This window comes from Ornithorhynchus anatinus, chromosome 13 (assembly GCF_004115215.2).
Source record: "Ornithorhynchus anatinus isolate Pmale09 chromosome 13, mOrnAna1.pri.v4, whole genome shotgun sequence".
In the NCBI taxonomy this organism is placed as follows: Eukaryota; Metazoa; Chordata; class Mammalia; order Monotremata; family Ornithorhynchidae; genus Ornithorhynchus; species Ornithorhynchus anatinus.
In genome coordinates, this window is record NC_041740.1 from 41900076 (window position 1) to 41915090 (window position 15015).

Consider the following 15015-nt stretch of genomic DNA (forward strand, 5'->3'; position numbering starts at 1 on the left):
CCAATAGCAGAAGACATTTCTTCCCCAAACAGGGAATCTGTTTCCACAGGGATGCGTTCAGCAAGGCCAGAGGGATTTGGACAGATCCATTCACGCTGGGTCATGGCAGGAGTCAGGGATGGAGAGGAGAGAGGCAGGGGCTGCTAGATGGTCTGTGCTGGCTCAAGGGGGAGACTGAGGGTCAGAGAGGGGAGGGTCAGGGATAATAATAATAATAATGTTGGTATTTGTTAAGCGCTTACTATGTGCCGAGCACTGTTCTAAGCACTGGGATAGACAGAGGGGAATCAGCTTGTCCCACGTGGGGCTCACAGTCTTAATCCCCATTTTACAGATGAGGGAACTGAGGCACAGAGAAGTTAAGTGACTTGCCCACAGTCACACAGCTGACAAGTGGCAGAGCTGGGATTCGAACTCATGAGCCCTGACTCCAAAGCCCATGCTCTTTCCACTGAGCCACGCTGCTTCTCTATATTAGATGGTTTGTGCTGGGTCACAGAGGGAGAGTCAGGGACGTAGAAGGGAAGGTCGGGGTGTTGGAGGGCCTGTGCTGGGTCAAGGGAAGAGCCAGGGATAGAGAAGAGTCTGAGTTGTTCAGTGATCCATTCCTAATCCTGAGAGAGGATATCCAGGTGGGCACTCAGCCCACAGTTCCTCCAGGATTGTAGTGCCCCCAGAAGAGTCAGAGGTCTGGCAGGAACACTCTCCTTCCCAGCAAGCAGACATCACCCCCTGCAGTGTGCTCTCCAGGCCAGTGAAGTGGCTCCAGTATGGGCCAAGCCCCAGAGACAGGAGGCTAGTAGGCAGAGACTCAGACTCAGTAGCGTCTTGCAGGCATCACTTTAATTTCTGGGCTAAATAAATAACACGATAGTAGAAAAGACTCCTGTGGCTGAAAGACCTCACCCCGATTGACTCTCAAGCTGCACAACCCTCACAAGCAGAAAACCAAACCAGAGCTGTTTCTGGCTTTCTTTTTTGCCGTGAACCATTTGGGTTCAGGCCCACAGGGCAGGTGACCCATCCGTGCAAGTCCCCCTTGCCCCTCACGGGCCCAGGATGGTCTAGTTCACCTCTCTTGTTGGCCTCAGCCCCGGCTGCTGGCCAGGTTTGGGCTTGGCTACCCCCACCCTTTTGGGAAATGAGGTCAGAAACTCTCCTTTACAATTGAGGAGGAGGAAGCCATTTGGGAATCAACCAGGCCCTCGGCCTCCCTGCTTAGGCAAGCAGCTGCTACAGGCTCAGGCCGGGTAACTAGGTAAGCCCAGCCCAAACCCAAAACGAAGTCCATAATAGAAGTGAGAATTCTACTGGAGAGTCCACCCCAATCCCCCAGCACCAGGCTCCCGAGCCTTGCCATGACCCCAGACCTTGAATCCTGGAGGAATGACAAGTTGGGGGGTTGAGGTCAGGCTGAGCTCCCAGCCAACCAGAGTCCACTGCAGTCTTTACCCCACGCTGCTCCATCACCAGCGAGTGGACGGTCAGCAGACACGTGGAAGCTGCCGCTGCCATCACAGTTGGACTGGTCTGGTGGACGGCAACAGCCTGGTGCTCGGGATGGGATTCTTCGGGGACCCCCTGTATCGGGCCCGGTCTCTCCCGGACATTTTCCGGTGGGGCCCAGGGGAAGCACCGGCTGCCCGGGGAACCCTGTGTGCCCCAGCCGGTACAGGGTCCTGGTTGGTCAGGTCCTCCAGGACTGGTTTGGGCCCACGTGGAGGGACGGGGGGGCCCCTACGGAGCGGCCTTGCCATCGCCACGGCACTTGACCGGCCCGAGCAGGCGGCCAAGCCGCTGTCACAGCTGGCCGACTTCACCAGAGGGGACGCGGGGTGGGTGGCATCTCTGCCCCGGACCGGCGGGCGTTGCCCCGGCTGTCGGGGGAAGTCGCACAGGGAGTTGATGCGGCGCACAGACTGACGCACAGGGGTCCGCTGGAATGACAGTGGTGCCCGGGCTGGGGCGGTGACGCTCGCCTCGCTCAGCGACAACTTGTTGAACCAGTGGATATGGTCCGAGACCCTCCCCCGCAAACCCAAGCCAGGGGGTTCTACCTCGGCCTGCTCCTGTGACCCGAGGGAAGGCTCTGACCCGGGCTGCTCTGACCTGGGCTCTGACCCATCTTCCTCAGGGGTAGGCCGCTGGCAAGCAAGGGCACCAGGCCCCAGAGGTTCTAATGGCACGCAGACGGCTCGGTCCAGGGAGGCCTCGCTGACGTCCACCACGGGACCCGGCGGATCCATCGTGGTGCCGGGATTGCTATTCTTTCCGGGCCGGCCAGCCGGCAGCTCTGCTTGGAGGCTCCCTGGTGGTGGTGCCAGGCCCTGTGGAGAATCACCCCGCAGGGCTACTTTTCTATCTAAATTCTGGGCCCTAGACTCAGACACTGGCTCGTGACTGGGTAGGGAGGGGTCTCTCCCCCAGACACTGGCTCCAACCTCTGGGGCAGGAACATCCACCCTATGCCCCTGCCCATGCCCTCTCTGGGTCCCCTCCACCGTGTCTCCTTCCCTGGTCCGGACTGCAGCCTCATCCTTGGCAGTCGGCGGTTCCCCCAAGCTGAGCCCCTCTACTGGGCTCTCATCTCTCAGGCCACAGAGGGCTCTGACCGTGGGCACCCCTGCGGCCCGCCCGCTGATTAGCCCATTGAGGTCACTTCCAGACTGGGCAAAGGCTTTCTGAATCCTCAGCAACGTCTCACTGGTCAAGGAGCTGCCGGGAGGACTGGCCTCGGGCTCGGGGGCTCCAGCTCCGGCAGCTGGCGGGGGGCTCGTGCCTGGAAGGTGCGGCTTGGAGGAGGCACAGCTCCCGGCCTCGAGGCTGGCCACAGGGGGTCGATAGGCCCGTGGGGCTGGGCAGGCTGAAGGACCGAGGTCGGTCCACGACCCTCGCTGAGGGACCTGCTGCGGGCACCCTCCTGCGGGTGGGGTTCCTTCAGACAGGCTGCTACACGTTGACCCTAGAACCAAGTGGTCTGGCCGTTAGTTCTCGATGCAGTCACCCAGTGCCCTGCACCATCCAGGACTCCTGTACCCAACACCAGATCCGGCACCAGTGAGAGCGGAGGCCATGACTTCCACCCTGCCCACGTTCGAACCACTCCCAGGCCCAGGAGCTCGGGCTGAGAGGACAACCTGATTCCCCTGTGTCTACCCCAGCGCTTAGAACAGTGCTTGGCACATAGTAAGCGCTTAACAAATACCAACATTATTAGCTTCCACCCTCAAGGGCAGGAAGGGAATTCTCTCACGGCCTCCACAGTTCTTGCCCAGGCCCAGGTCCAGACCGGGGACTGTTGGTTTCCCTCTCTCTACCGGGCTCTCTCCCGGGCTTTGGAAACGCAGGTTCCCCACCCTCCGCCAGGCTTTTGCTTGTCCAGGCTGGGGAGCGGTGATTCCTCACCTCTCTGTGGTGGGTTCTGGCAGGTGTCCGGGCTGAAGAGTGTCCCCGTTCTGATGGACCCAATCCTCTGGGCTAAATCCTGCTGGTGAGCGAGTCGGTGACCCACGCTTTCCAATCTCTTTGCCCCGCCACACCCGTTCTGTCCAGAAATCAAAACATAAAGAGCTTCAGTCATGAGACACATCCTCTCGGCCCCCAACCTGGGGGTGAACCATTCCCCCAGGTCTCCCCTAGCGCGCAGGACAAGGCTTCAGGCAAAGCTCGCGCTCAGCAAAGGGCTTTGCTAATGATAGCAGCAACCACTACAGCTACCCACATCACCAAGGCCACCACCTCCACCCTGAGCCACACCGATGAGTTTGTTCTCAGCCAAGACGCTTCCTTGGCATCACCCAAACACAGTTTGGTGGTAGGAAGAGATGTGGCCCCGGGAGCAGTGGCCAAAGTCCGGCCTACGGGTTCAACAATACGTGACTTGTCCATGGCGGTCACTGGTCACTGAAAACCAACTCAGGGTCCGGCCCGGAAAGCCCTCTGGGCCAGTGACCTAGGTGGACCTGGAAACAGACCCAAGCCTCACCGGGTCTCTGCCACTCCTGCCCAGGTTGAGCCTCAGGCGCAGCGAGCGGCGCACCTTCTCCTTCCTGCAGATCTTTGGGGAGAAGCAGCCCGCTTTGCCAGAATCCACCCTGCAGGACAGAGAAAGAGCATTCTGAGCAGGGCACAAGCCCTAGGAGCAGAGGGCACAAACTCCGGGGTGGAACAGAAAGAGTCTGCCCTGAACAGACTCTCCCTGGAGGCAGAGAGCATAGAGCAGGTCCATCAGGAGCTGGGGGAGAGGGCAAAGGGGCACAAGGGATTATGGGGCCCGTATGGCATCCATGATCTCCTCTGTTCACCACCCCACTGCGGAAAGCAGGGTGAAGTGGGACCCACTGGCTTGTTCTATAGATGGGGATGCCGAACGCTGGGGAGGCATGGTGATCAGGTGAGGTCAATCCACCACCTCCTCTCTTGAGACCTCAGCAGAGCCCAGTCCAGCCAGTTACCTGCGCACAGCCATGCCGGCCACCCTCCTGCTGCGTCGGAGCCCGCTCGAGTTGGGCAGCCACTCCTTGCTGACGGTCAGGGGCGAGTGAGAGATCTGGGAAGGCTGGAGGCTCCCCCCTGGGCTTGCTTCCAATTGAACTGAAAAGAGACCCCCCACCCCCATCGAGTTCACTTCAGGGCTAGGGGCAGGCTCCCTCTTCACCAAGGGGCTGGGACACAGCCCCTCGCTGAGACCACACCCACGCTGGGCAGTGCCAGACACGAACATGCCATCCACATTCCCCAGTTTCCTTTTCTCGTGTTGGCGTTCTCGGGGGGCTGTGATGCAGTGGGGCCAGGGCCCGGGTCCCTACCTGACGCGGGCGTGGACATGTCGCTGGCAGAGCCGCTGACTGAGCCGCCGAAGGGGCCGCTCGGACACAAGTCCAGGTTGAGGTTGGGCCGGAGAGATTTCCGCTTCTTGCTGGAGAAGCCGTGAGAAAGCTCCATTGGCAGCTTGCGCTTGGCGCTTGGCGTGAGGGTTCCTGGTGTTCCCGGCGGCAGCACTGGAAATCAAAGGTGGACACTGTCCCTGGGAACATCTGTCCCCGGGCCCCAGCGGTTTGGGAACACAGGCCAGCTTCCCAGTGTTTCCAAGGAACTCCCCAGCCGAGCCCGGCTCAGTTACCAATGAGAACACCGGGAGTCAGGGTGACCACTGCAATCTCCCCTTCCCTGGGGTCAGGGTTACCAGGAGCTATGGCCACACTCCCACTTCACAGAAACTGCCCTCTCTAAAGGTCACTAATGACCTCCTTCTGGCTAAATCAAATGACCTCTATCTCATCCTAATCGTCCTTGACCTCTCAGCTGTCTTTGACACTATAGACCACCCCCTTCTCCTGGAAACACTAGGAAACTTTTGCTTCACTGACACTGTCTTCTGGACACTCCTTTCCAGTGTCTTCCACTGGCTCCTCTGCTTTTCATCCTCTGACCGTGAATGACCTTAAGCTTCAGTTCTGGGCTCCCTTCTATTCTCCCTCTCCACTTACTCCCTTGGAGAACTCACTCGCTTCCACGGCTTCAGCTATCATATCTAACGTAGATGACTCCCAATTCTACCTTTCCAGCTCTGACCTCTCTCCTCTCCAGTTTCGCATTTCTTCCTGCCTTCAGGACATCTTTACCTGGATGTTCCACTATCTCAAACGTGTCTAAAACAGAACTCCTTATCTTCCCAGTACTCACCCAAACTTTCCAATTACCGTAGACACCACCATACTTCCTGTCTCACAGGCCCTTAACCTTGGCATTATCCTCAACTCATCTCTCTCATTCAACCCACATATTTAATGTCACCAAATCCTATCCCACCTTGACTACTGCAGCAGCCTCTTCACTGATCTTCCTTCCTCCCATCTGTCTCCTCTCCATCCCACAGTTCACTCTGCTACTTGGATCATTCTTCTGAAAACACACATTCAGTTCATGCCTCTCTACTCAAGAATCTCCAGTGGTGGCTCATCCACCTCCGCATGAGACAGAAACTCTTTACCATCGGCTTTAAGGCCCTCTTTCGTCTCTCCCACTCCATATCCTACTTCACTGATCTACTACAGCTCAACCCATACATTTCACTCAACTAATACCAACCTTCTCACCGTACCCCAACCTCATCCTTCTTGCTGCCAACGCCTTTGCCCACATCCTCCCTCTGCCTTGGAGCTCCCTCCCCTTCATATCCGACAGACCACATCTCTCCCAAGCTCTAAACCAAAGCCCTACGAAAACCACATCTCCTACAAGATACCTTCCCTGACTAAACCCTCCCTTCGACATCACCTACGCCCTTGGGTCGGTTCCCCTTAAATACTTAAATATTTTCCCCTCCCTCAGCCCCACAGCACTTGTGTTCATCCCCATCTGTCATTTATTTCAATGTCTATCTCTGCCTCTAGTCTAGTCAGGGCAGGGATTGTCTCCACCTACTTTTTTGCATTGTTCTCTTCCAAGCACTTAGTACAGTGTTCTGCATATAGTAAGTGGTCAATAAATACCATTAACTTATTGATTGATTGACTCAGTCTCCCCGGCCATGTGGCCACCCTCCGGGAGGGGCTCTATCATAAACCCCGACCCAGGCACTTACCCCACCGCTCTGACTGGGGAGGAGTAGATGGAGTTCGGTTAGATTTCAGCTTATTCAGGGCTCCGCTGACCATATCTAAAACACAAGATAGATCGAAGCAGTCAGGGTTCATCTGGCTCTTGCCCAGCCTGCCCTTGCCCACGCCTGCCCAGCCGGCCCTCACCCACTCCTGCACACACCCGAGGGCTCCACTCTTAGGACCCTGCAGAGGGGGGATGGTCTTGATGATGAAGAAAGGCCCAACTAATCACCCCTGTTAGACGCCGCTTCCCTGCCCTTGCCGCGCGGGACAACTCCCAATCTGAGACCGGGCAATCGCTGGGGCTGAGCCCTCACCTCCCATGCTCCTTCTCCTCCTCCTCCTCCACTCTGTCGGAGACTCCCACTCGCCCTCCTCGCTGCCCCCCAGACTGGGGCCGTCCGTGCCCGGAGCCGGGGGAATCTTCTCCAGGATGAATGCCGGCACATGCCCTGGGGGAGACAGAGCCACGAGCTTGCAGGGTGTCCTAGGTGCAGTCGTGCTCAGGCAGGGGCTACTGATTGTGGCACTCGGGGTGGGAGCACGATCAGTGCCTGCTGCCACCTAACCAACAACGCCCTCTGAAAACTGTCCCATCATCTTAACTCTTCTGCCTAGACTGTGAGCTTGTTGCTGGTAGGGATTGTCTCTCTTTATTGTTGTATTATACTTTCCCAAGGGCTTAGTACAGTGCTCTGCACACAGTAAGCGCTTAACAAACACGACTGAATTGAATGAATGAATGCCTCCAGCCCCTTCCGGGAAATCCCTCTTCCTTCAAACCTGATGCCCCAACTCTCTTCCTGCCAGCAAAGCCTCCATCCCAACAGCCACCTCTTCCAAGTAGCCTTCCCAGGGTCACCCCTGCCCCGCCAGTCGCATCACCCCACAGGCTGCCTCAGCCCCACAGGAGCTCCCGGTCCCTTTATTCCTTCAGCTTCTTGTGGCTCTGGGCGGCGGATCTCTGTTCTGGCTCTGGTTCCTACTGCATGTTCAAGGAGTATGCCTGCCGGTCTCCCCGGTCACACAGCAAGCCCTGAGGGTGGGGACAAGGGACTTCTGGGGTCTGTTTCCGGGCGCCTGTCCGGGGCGGACCGTCAGTTTACCGATATCGGCTGCGCGCTCGATCAAAGTCTGCACCACGGCGGCCTGCAGGCGCAGCTTCCTCTCGCTGGGGGCCGCCGCCTTGGCCCGGCCGTCGGACAAGTGCAGCAGGGTCGGGGCAAAGACCACGGCCAAGTTGCTGCTGTCCATCTTGTTCTCGCTCGACCTTGGGAAAATGCGAAAGTGGGCAGAGTTGGTCCCTGCCGAGTACTGCCCCTATCTCCCGCCCTACACCAACCCCTCCCCAACTCCAGCCCGCCCGCCCCGGGCCCCACCCCGACCTGAGTGCCACACTCCTGAGAAAGCCGAAGAAGAAACGCAGCATGCCGATGGTGGCGTCGGCCATGAGGCAGGAGAGCAGCACGGTGGCAGTGTCACGCTCCTCCCTGGCCAGCTGCTGGGCTTTCAAAAGGGCTTCGTGGAACGCCGCCGGCACGATGGGCTCCGGCAGCTCCCGGAAAAACTGCTTCAGAAGTCCGGCCACGTCACAGGCAGGGGCGGACGCCAGGCAGGGCTCCCCCTGGTCCAGCTTGCTCTGTAACCCACAGGTCAGTCAGGCGGCCCCCGAGGGCCAACAGGGGAGGAGGAGGAGGGAGAAGTGCCAGAGGAGACTGGGCAGCAGCACCCGGACTATGTCAGGGTGGAACGACTGGGATAAAGGCTGCCCTGGACAACGAGCAGGTTCTCAGACAACGGCTGAGGGCGGCTGTTGGGATGTTGGGAATGAATTGGAAAAGGCTTCCTGGAAGGGGGGCAGGGCAGAGGAGAGAAAAGATGGGGAGGAATTGAAGGGGTACCCCCACCAAAGCCTGTATTCTCCTCCTGGCCAACTCCTCCTGTTTCACCCGGGCACCCCCGCCACCACCCAAAGCTTCCCAGGCTCCCGGCCACAGGGCGAGCCGGCTGCCGGGCTCCCCAGATTTCTGTGCCACAGCTAACTGTTCCAGGGTGCCCATCCCGGCAGGCCAACAGCCCACTTCTCACCCACAAACACGCTCACCTTCAGGGCTTTCAGCCGGACCACGGAGCCGGACTTCCGGAAAAGGCCCTCGGTGTGGACGTGCTCCCGGAGAGATGTGCAGGCTTCCACCAGGAAGCTGAGGGAGGGGAGTGATCAGCACCCTTCCCCCACACTGACCTGGAGCCGGGCAGACCCAGCCAGCCTCTTGACAGCCCCAAGCCTCCCGCCCCTGCCGCCGCCAGGGACGCCTCCCCCCATCCTCGAGCTCTTGAAAATCTCCTCCTCAGCCCTGTCACTGATCCATCTGATCCACCCACTGTGGTCCTCCATCCACCTTGGAGAGGGGTGCTCCCTACAGTAGAGGTGGTGTACTCCTCTACCTGGTCTGGGGTCGGGGAGCATCTGAGGCCAAAACCTCATTTCTGGGCCTGTTGTCTTAAGAGCTGAGGGATACCTGTGCCCCCGTCCATCCTGGCTGCTCACCCCTTGCCCAGAGACCACCCCCCAGCTCTCCTGGGCCCCATTTGCTCACCTGGGAACATGTCCAAACTCGGGCACTGTGACATGGGGCAAGGTGCAAAGCGGAATCCCAAACGTTTTACCCTAAAAATACAACTCAGTGAGCGATGCCCTTACTCAGGGCAGAGGCTTGAATGTCCCCAAGGAAGACGGCGAAGCCAAGCTCCTGTCCCCACTGTACTGGCTCTGCCCATCCCTTCTGTTCCCCCTTAGACTGTGAGCTCCCTGTTGGACAGGGACTGTGTCCAACAACCTGAGTATCTTGTATCTAACCCAGCGCTTAGTACGGTGCTTGGCACATAGTAAGCACTTAGTATTATTATCACGGTCATCATAATGGGTCTGCAGAGAAGGGAAGAAGACAAGGCCAAAGCAGGGTCCCTGGCCCCACTTCTCCAAGCCCCCTTTCCACGGGTGGCACCCAACAGCAGGGACTAGGGGAACACGCATGAAGCCAGGTTCGGTCTGGCTCTGCCCCCGGCCTGCTGTGTGACCTTGGGCAAACTGCTTAGCCTCTCTGGGACTAGGTTCTGTCACTGTACCAGACCCGGGGCCCAGTGAGCTGAGGGAGAATCCAGGGGAGCAACCCAGCCCCCCCACACCGCACCCTACTACCCCCTCCACCCCCAATTTCTTCTCCCTGGCTCAGCCTCAGATGATGCTGCCATTTCCTCACCAACACAACCTGGTCACTGTCCACTGAGACATTCAGACCCTGGCCAAGCGCCCACCCTGGACCCACCTCTCATACTCAAGCCCACCCGTGCTGCCTTCGAGCTCTTGAGCATCAGCTGTCCCCATCCTCCACTACAAAACTTTGATCTTTACAGCCGGGAAACCAGACCTCTTCCAAGGTCCCCAGCTGCCAGCCCCTCACCCCAACACCACGGGGGAGTTTCCTTCTCAAGGACCACAGAGAAAACCTCCTCACCCTCTCCTGCCTCACCCCACCGGGCACGACCCCACGATGAGGGCCAGGGATGCAAAAGCCACAGAAAGCGGCCTGCACTCTCGTGGCAGACAAGGCCAGGGTTTGTGGAAGAGGAGGGGAAAGAGAGCAGGGTTGGTGACGTCAAACCGACAGAGCCACTGTTGACACAGTGACATCCGGGCTGGGTTGAAGGGGCCTTTTACCTTGCTTAGGGCCCCAAACATTGACTATTCCTAGGTAACAGTCCACAGTCAGTGACGACCCAGCCTTCGCCGCAGGCTGCCCTTACCCCTCTCCCCCCTACCCGCCACGACTGGCCATTTAGGACACCTCCCCCTGCCTCCAGTCGCTCTGGCAACAAGGCATGTAGGGGAAGTGAAATAAAGCAACTTAGCCTTTCTCAGTACCCATAGCTCCATGAAGTCTCGACGGCCACGGTTATCGAAAAACAAGGGCTTTGGGTTACCTGCTCATCTCGATTACCCGCACCGCGGTAATCGCCCTTGGAGGCTCGGGTAATGGGGAACCCGCCGCCCCTGCCCTCTGTCCCTTTCTATCACTTGTTTCCTCCACCCAACCGCCCTCAATCTAGCAACGTTTCCCGACCGAGCCGGGCTGCAGGGAGGAAGAGCGGGGATCCTCCGGCCGCTCCTCCCTTTCCTCCCCAGCCTTCACAAGGCCTCGAAAAGTCTATCCGGGACCCTCAGCTTGTTCCTGATCCGGAGCAGGGACCCCCACCTCGCCCGCTCAGTTTTGCAGCGTAGCTCGGTGGAAAGAGCCCGGGCTTGGGAGTCCGAGGTCGTGAGTTCTAATCCCGCCGCCGCCACTTAGCTGTGTGACTTCAGGCCAGTCACTTCACTTCCCCGGGCCTCACCGCCCTCATCTGTAAAATGGGGATGATGACTGTGAGCCCCTCGTGGGACACCCTGATGATCTGGTACCTACCCCAGCGCTTAGACCAGTGCTCGGCACAGAGTTGGCGCTTAATAATAATAATAATGTGGGTATTTGTTAAGCGCTTACTATGTGCCGAGCACTGTTCTAAGCACTGGGGTAGATACAGGGTCATCAGGTTGTCCCACGTGAGGCTCACAGTTAATCCCCATTTTCCAGATGAGGTAACTGAGGCACAGAGAAGTGAAGTGACTTGCCCACAGTCACACAGCTGACAAGTGGCAGAGTCGGGATTCGAACCCCTGACCTCCGCCTCCCAACACGTCCCGCCGTGGTTATTTTGCACTCCGGGAGGTCTGGTCAACCGAGGCCACGGCCGGACTTACCCCCAGCGCCGCCACGACTTGCTTGGCGGGGTCCGGCTGGCCCAGGCCGGGCTTGACCTTGATCCCGTAGGCATTGCGGAGGTAGTGGAGGAGCGCCGGCCGCAGCCCCCGCCGGTCCAGCATGCCGGTCCTCCGCCGTGGCCTCCGGCCCCAGCCCCGGCCCCTGCCTGCTCGGCGCCACCAGTTGCCCCCTCCCCTCCGATCCTGCCTCCGGCCGGCCCCTTCCACCGCTCCTTCCTTGGTCCGCCGCCCCCTGGCCTCGCCCCCGATCTCCCCGTTTCCCTCTCGCCTCCACTGACCCCTGCGCCCCTTCCTCCTCCTGTTGCCCCTGCCCTCCTGTCCCCCCTGTTGCCCCTGATCCCTTGTCCCCTCCTTGCTGCCCCTGCCCCCCGTCCCCTCCCTGTTGTCCCTGCCCCCCTGTCCCCTCCCTGTTGTCCCTGCCCCCCGTCCCCTCCCCGCTGCCCCTGCCCCCTGATCCCCGACCCTAGGTCCCCCCCGTCCTCGCCCCCACTGGCGCCCCCACACTTTGCTCCTTGCCGTCCCTGACTTCCCGTCCTTCCTCCTTCTTGGCCCCCGTCGCTGCCCCTGGGGGGGGGTGGCCTCCGTCCCCTCTGCTTCCGCTCACTTCCTTCCCGTCCCTTCTCTTGCCTGACACTTACACCGGCCCTCTGTCCTTACTCCACGCGGCTACTGACCCCCTTCTCCCTTCCGGTCAAGAAGACTAACGCCCCGGGTCCCCCCCGCTCGGCCCAGCCCCCGTCCCCCCCGCGCCCTGCCCCTGCCCCCCGAAGCCCCGTTTCCAGCCTCGCCCCTTCCACCCCGCCCGCGTCCCCCCCCTCGCGCCGCGGCTCAAACGGCAGGGAGCAGCCCGCCCCGCCCTCTGATTGGTCGGTCCCGCTCCCGGCGGGCCCCGCCCCGCCCTCCGATTGGTCGGTCCCGCTCCCGGCGGGCCCCGCCCCGCCCTCCGATTGGTCAGCTCGCGTTCAAAAATCAGGACCTGCCCCCTCCCCCCCATGCCGCCTGCCAGCACAGCCTGGCCAAAGAAGGTCGAAAGGCGTGGCGCCCGGCCCTTAACGTGGACATTTTTCATCATATAAAAGTGCATTTGGAGGACTCCCCCTCAATGTCGCTTTGGGAGTCGCGGGAGCAATCGCCCCGCTGGAAGTTTCAAGGACGGCCACAAGTCCTTTGCATCAAGCCAAGCTCCTCCGGGGGCCGAGAAGGACCAAACTGCAAGCCCTGCTGCCAGGCGCGCGGCCCCATTCATTCATTCAGTCACTCATTCAGTCAGTCAGTCAGTCACTCATTCATTCATTCAGTCATTCCGTCAGTCATTCACTCATTCTGTCGTATGTATTGAGCGCTTGCCATTTGCCGAGCACTCTACGAAGCGCTTGGGAAAGAACAGCACAGCAGTAAAGAGAGGCGATCCCTACCCACAGAGAGCTCACAGTCTAGAGGGACAAACTCATTCAACAGTATTTATTAAGTGCTTACTATATGCAGAGCACTGGACTAAGCGCTTGGATGTACAATTCGGCAACAGATAGAGACAATCCCTGCCCAATGACGGGCTCACAGTCTAATCGGGGGAGACAGAAGGACAAAAACAAGACAACATAATCACTTGTATCTACCATCCTCCAGTCTAACCTCCATCCCTCCTGCTGCACCCTCAGCCCATTGTCTCCTCTTCCAACATCAGGGGGGCCTAGATTCATTCATTCAATTGTATTTATTGAGGGCTTAGTTTGTGCAGAGCACTGTATTAAGCATTTAGGAGAGTACAGTAACAGACACGTAGGTAACAGCTCTCCCAGTGTTCAAAACACTGGTTTGAACATTTGACCGGTTCATGACTGGTTCATTCCAGTCGGTTAATTCCCAAGACCTCGAGGTGTGTAGATCTCATTAGCCAGCTCTAGTATTTATTTATTTGTACCCATCCCCAGCATTGGTATATAGGGATGATCATCTGAACAGTCAATTATTTACATTGACTGTTTTGTAAATATCTTTATGCCTGTGTCCCCCATTGGAGTGGAAGTTCTTTGTGGACAAAGAACATGTTTTTTCAAAGCGTTGTACTTCCCAAGTGCTTTGCATTGGGTGTTCAATAAATACCATTACTGCAGCTGCCCACCCACTCTAGGTGTGTGGGCAGCTGCAGGGAAGAGGATTCACAAAGAGCCCCAAACGGTGTACCCAGATTAACGCACACACGCTGTTAACACATGATCCCCACAAAACACCTTTCTACCATCTCCCTCCCTCTCTCCCCTAGGTGTTCCCGAAGTCTACCAACTCTGTTGTTCTGCACTCTCCCAAGAGATCAGTACAACCCTCTGCCCAGAGTAAACATGCAAAAAGTTCCATTATTGAGAAGCAGCATGGCATAGTGGATAGAGCGCGGGCCTGGGAGTCAGGAGGTCATGGGTTCTAATCCTGACTCGTCCACTTGTCTGCTGTGTGACCTGGGGCAATTCACTTCACTTCTCTGTGCCTCAGTTCCCTCATCTGTAAAATGGGGGTTTAGACTGTGACCCCTATGTGGGACAGGGACCGACACGGTCCCACGAGAGAAGCAACCCGATTTGCTTCTATCTCCCCCAGCGCTTAATACAGTGCCTGGCACATAGCGCTTAACAAATACCATTATTATTATTACCATTGATAAGGTTTAGCCTCAGTCCCTCTTGCTGCAGTTTTAGCACAGATCTCCCCTGGGAGCTGGGGAGGAGCCTACAACCGGGGTCATTTCTAATCTTCCCATTTCAAAGCCTCACTTTATAGCCCAACTGGTTTCTCGGTGGATTTGTTAAGTGCTTACTACGTGTCAAGCACTGAAGCAGCGTGACTCAGTGGAAAGAGCCCGGGCTTGGGAGTCAGAGGTATGGGTTCTAATCCTGGTTCTGCCACTTGTCAGCTGTGTGACTTTGGGCCAGTCACTTAACTTCTCTGTGCCTCAGTGACCTCATCTGTAAAATAGAGATGAAGTCTGGGAGCCCCATGTGGGGCAACCTGATCACCTTGTATCCCGCCCCCTGTGCTTTTGCACATAGTAAGTGCTTAACAAATGCCATCTTTTTTATTATTATTAGTAGTATTATTCCATCCCCCACTTGTCAGGTCAGCACTTCCATGCCACCTAAGCCCACAGATCCTCAACTCTCACAGCCCACGTCCTACCGCTGTCCTGGATGCCCTCCCTCCTCACATCCGCCAAACTAACTCTCTTCCCCTCTTCAAAGCCCTGATGAGAGCCCACCTCCTCCAGGAGGCCTTCCCAGAACTCCCCCTTTCCCTCTGCTCTTCCCCCTTCCCCTCAGCACTGTGCTCATTTGTATATATTATTACCCTATTTATTTTGTTAATGAGGTGTACATCTCCTTGATTCTTTGATCTTGATGATGTGGTCTTGTTCTGGCCTTGTTCCGTTTCGCTTTGCTGTCCGTCTCCCCCCTTTAGACCGTGAGCCGGTCGCTGGGCAGGGATGGTCCCTATCTGTTGCCGAATTGTCCCTTCCAAGCGCTTGGTACAGTGCTCTGCATATAGTAAGAGCTCAATAAATACTACCTAATGAATGAAGAGTAACCGTTCCACCGAGTGACTGAG

The 15015-nt window shown here is 57.9% G+C and overlaps 1 protein-coding gene across 1 annotated transcript; it reads right to left on the reverse strand.

The window, feature by feature from the left end:
• Nucleotides 1-824: 824 nt before the first annotated feature.
• ARHGAP11A (Rho GTPase activating protein 11A) lies at nucleotides 825-11728 on the reverse strand. Its single transcript, XM_029078213.1, has 12 exons — nucleotides 11401-11728; nucleotides 9203-9273; nucleotides 8710-8806; nucleotides 7991-8244; nucleotides 7712-7875; nucleotides 6923-7057; nucleotides 6587-6661; nucleotides 4809-5000; nucleotides 4455-4593; nucleotides 3986-4094; nucleotides 3406-3544; nucleotides 825-2962 (listed from the first exon to the last, which is right to left on the reverse strand). Exons 1-12 carry the CDS (start codon nucleotides 11521-11523, stop codon nucleotides 1515-1517), a joined length of 2946 nt encoding a protein of 981 aa, XP_028934046.1. The 5' UTR covers nucleotides 11524-11728; the 3' UTR covers nucleotides 825-1514.
• Nucleotides 11729-15015: the final 3287 nt, after the last annotated feature.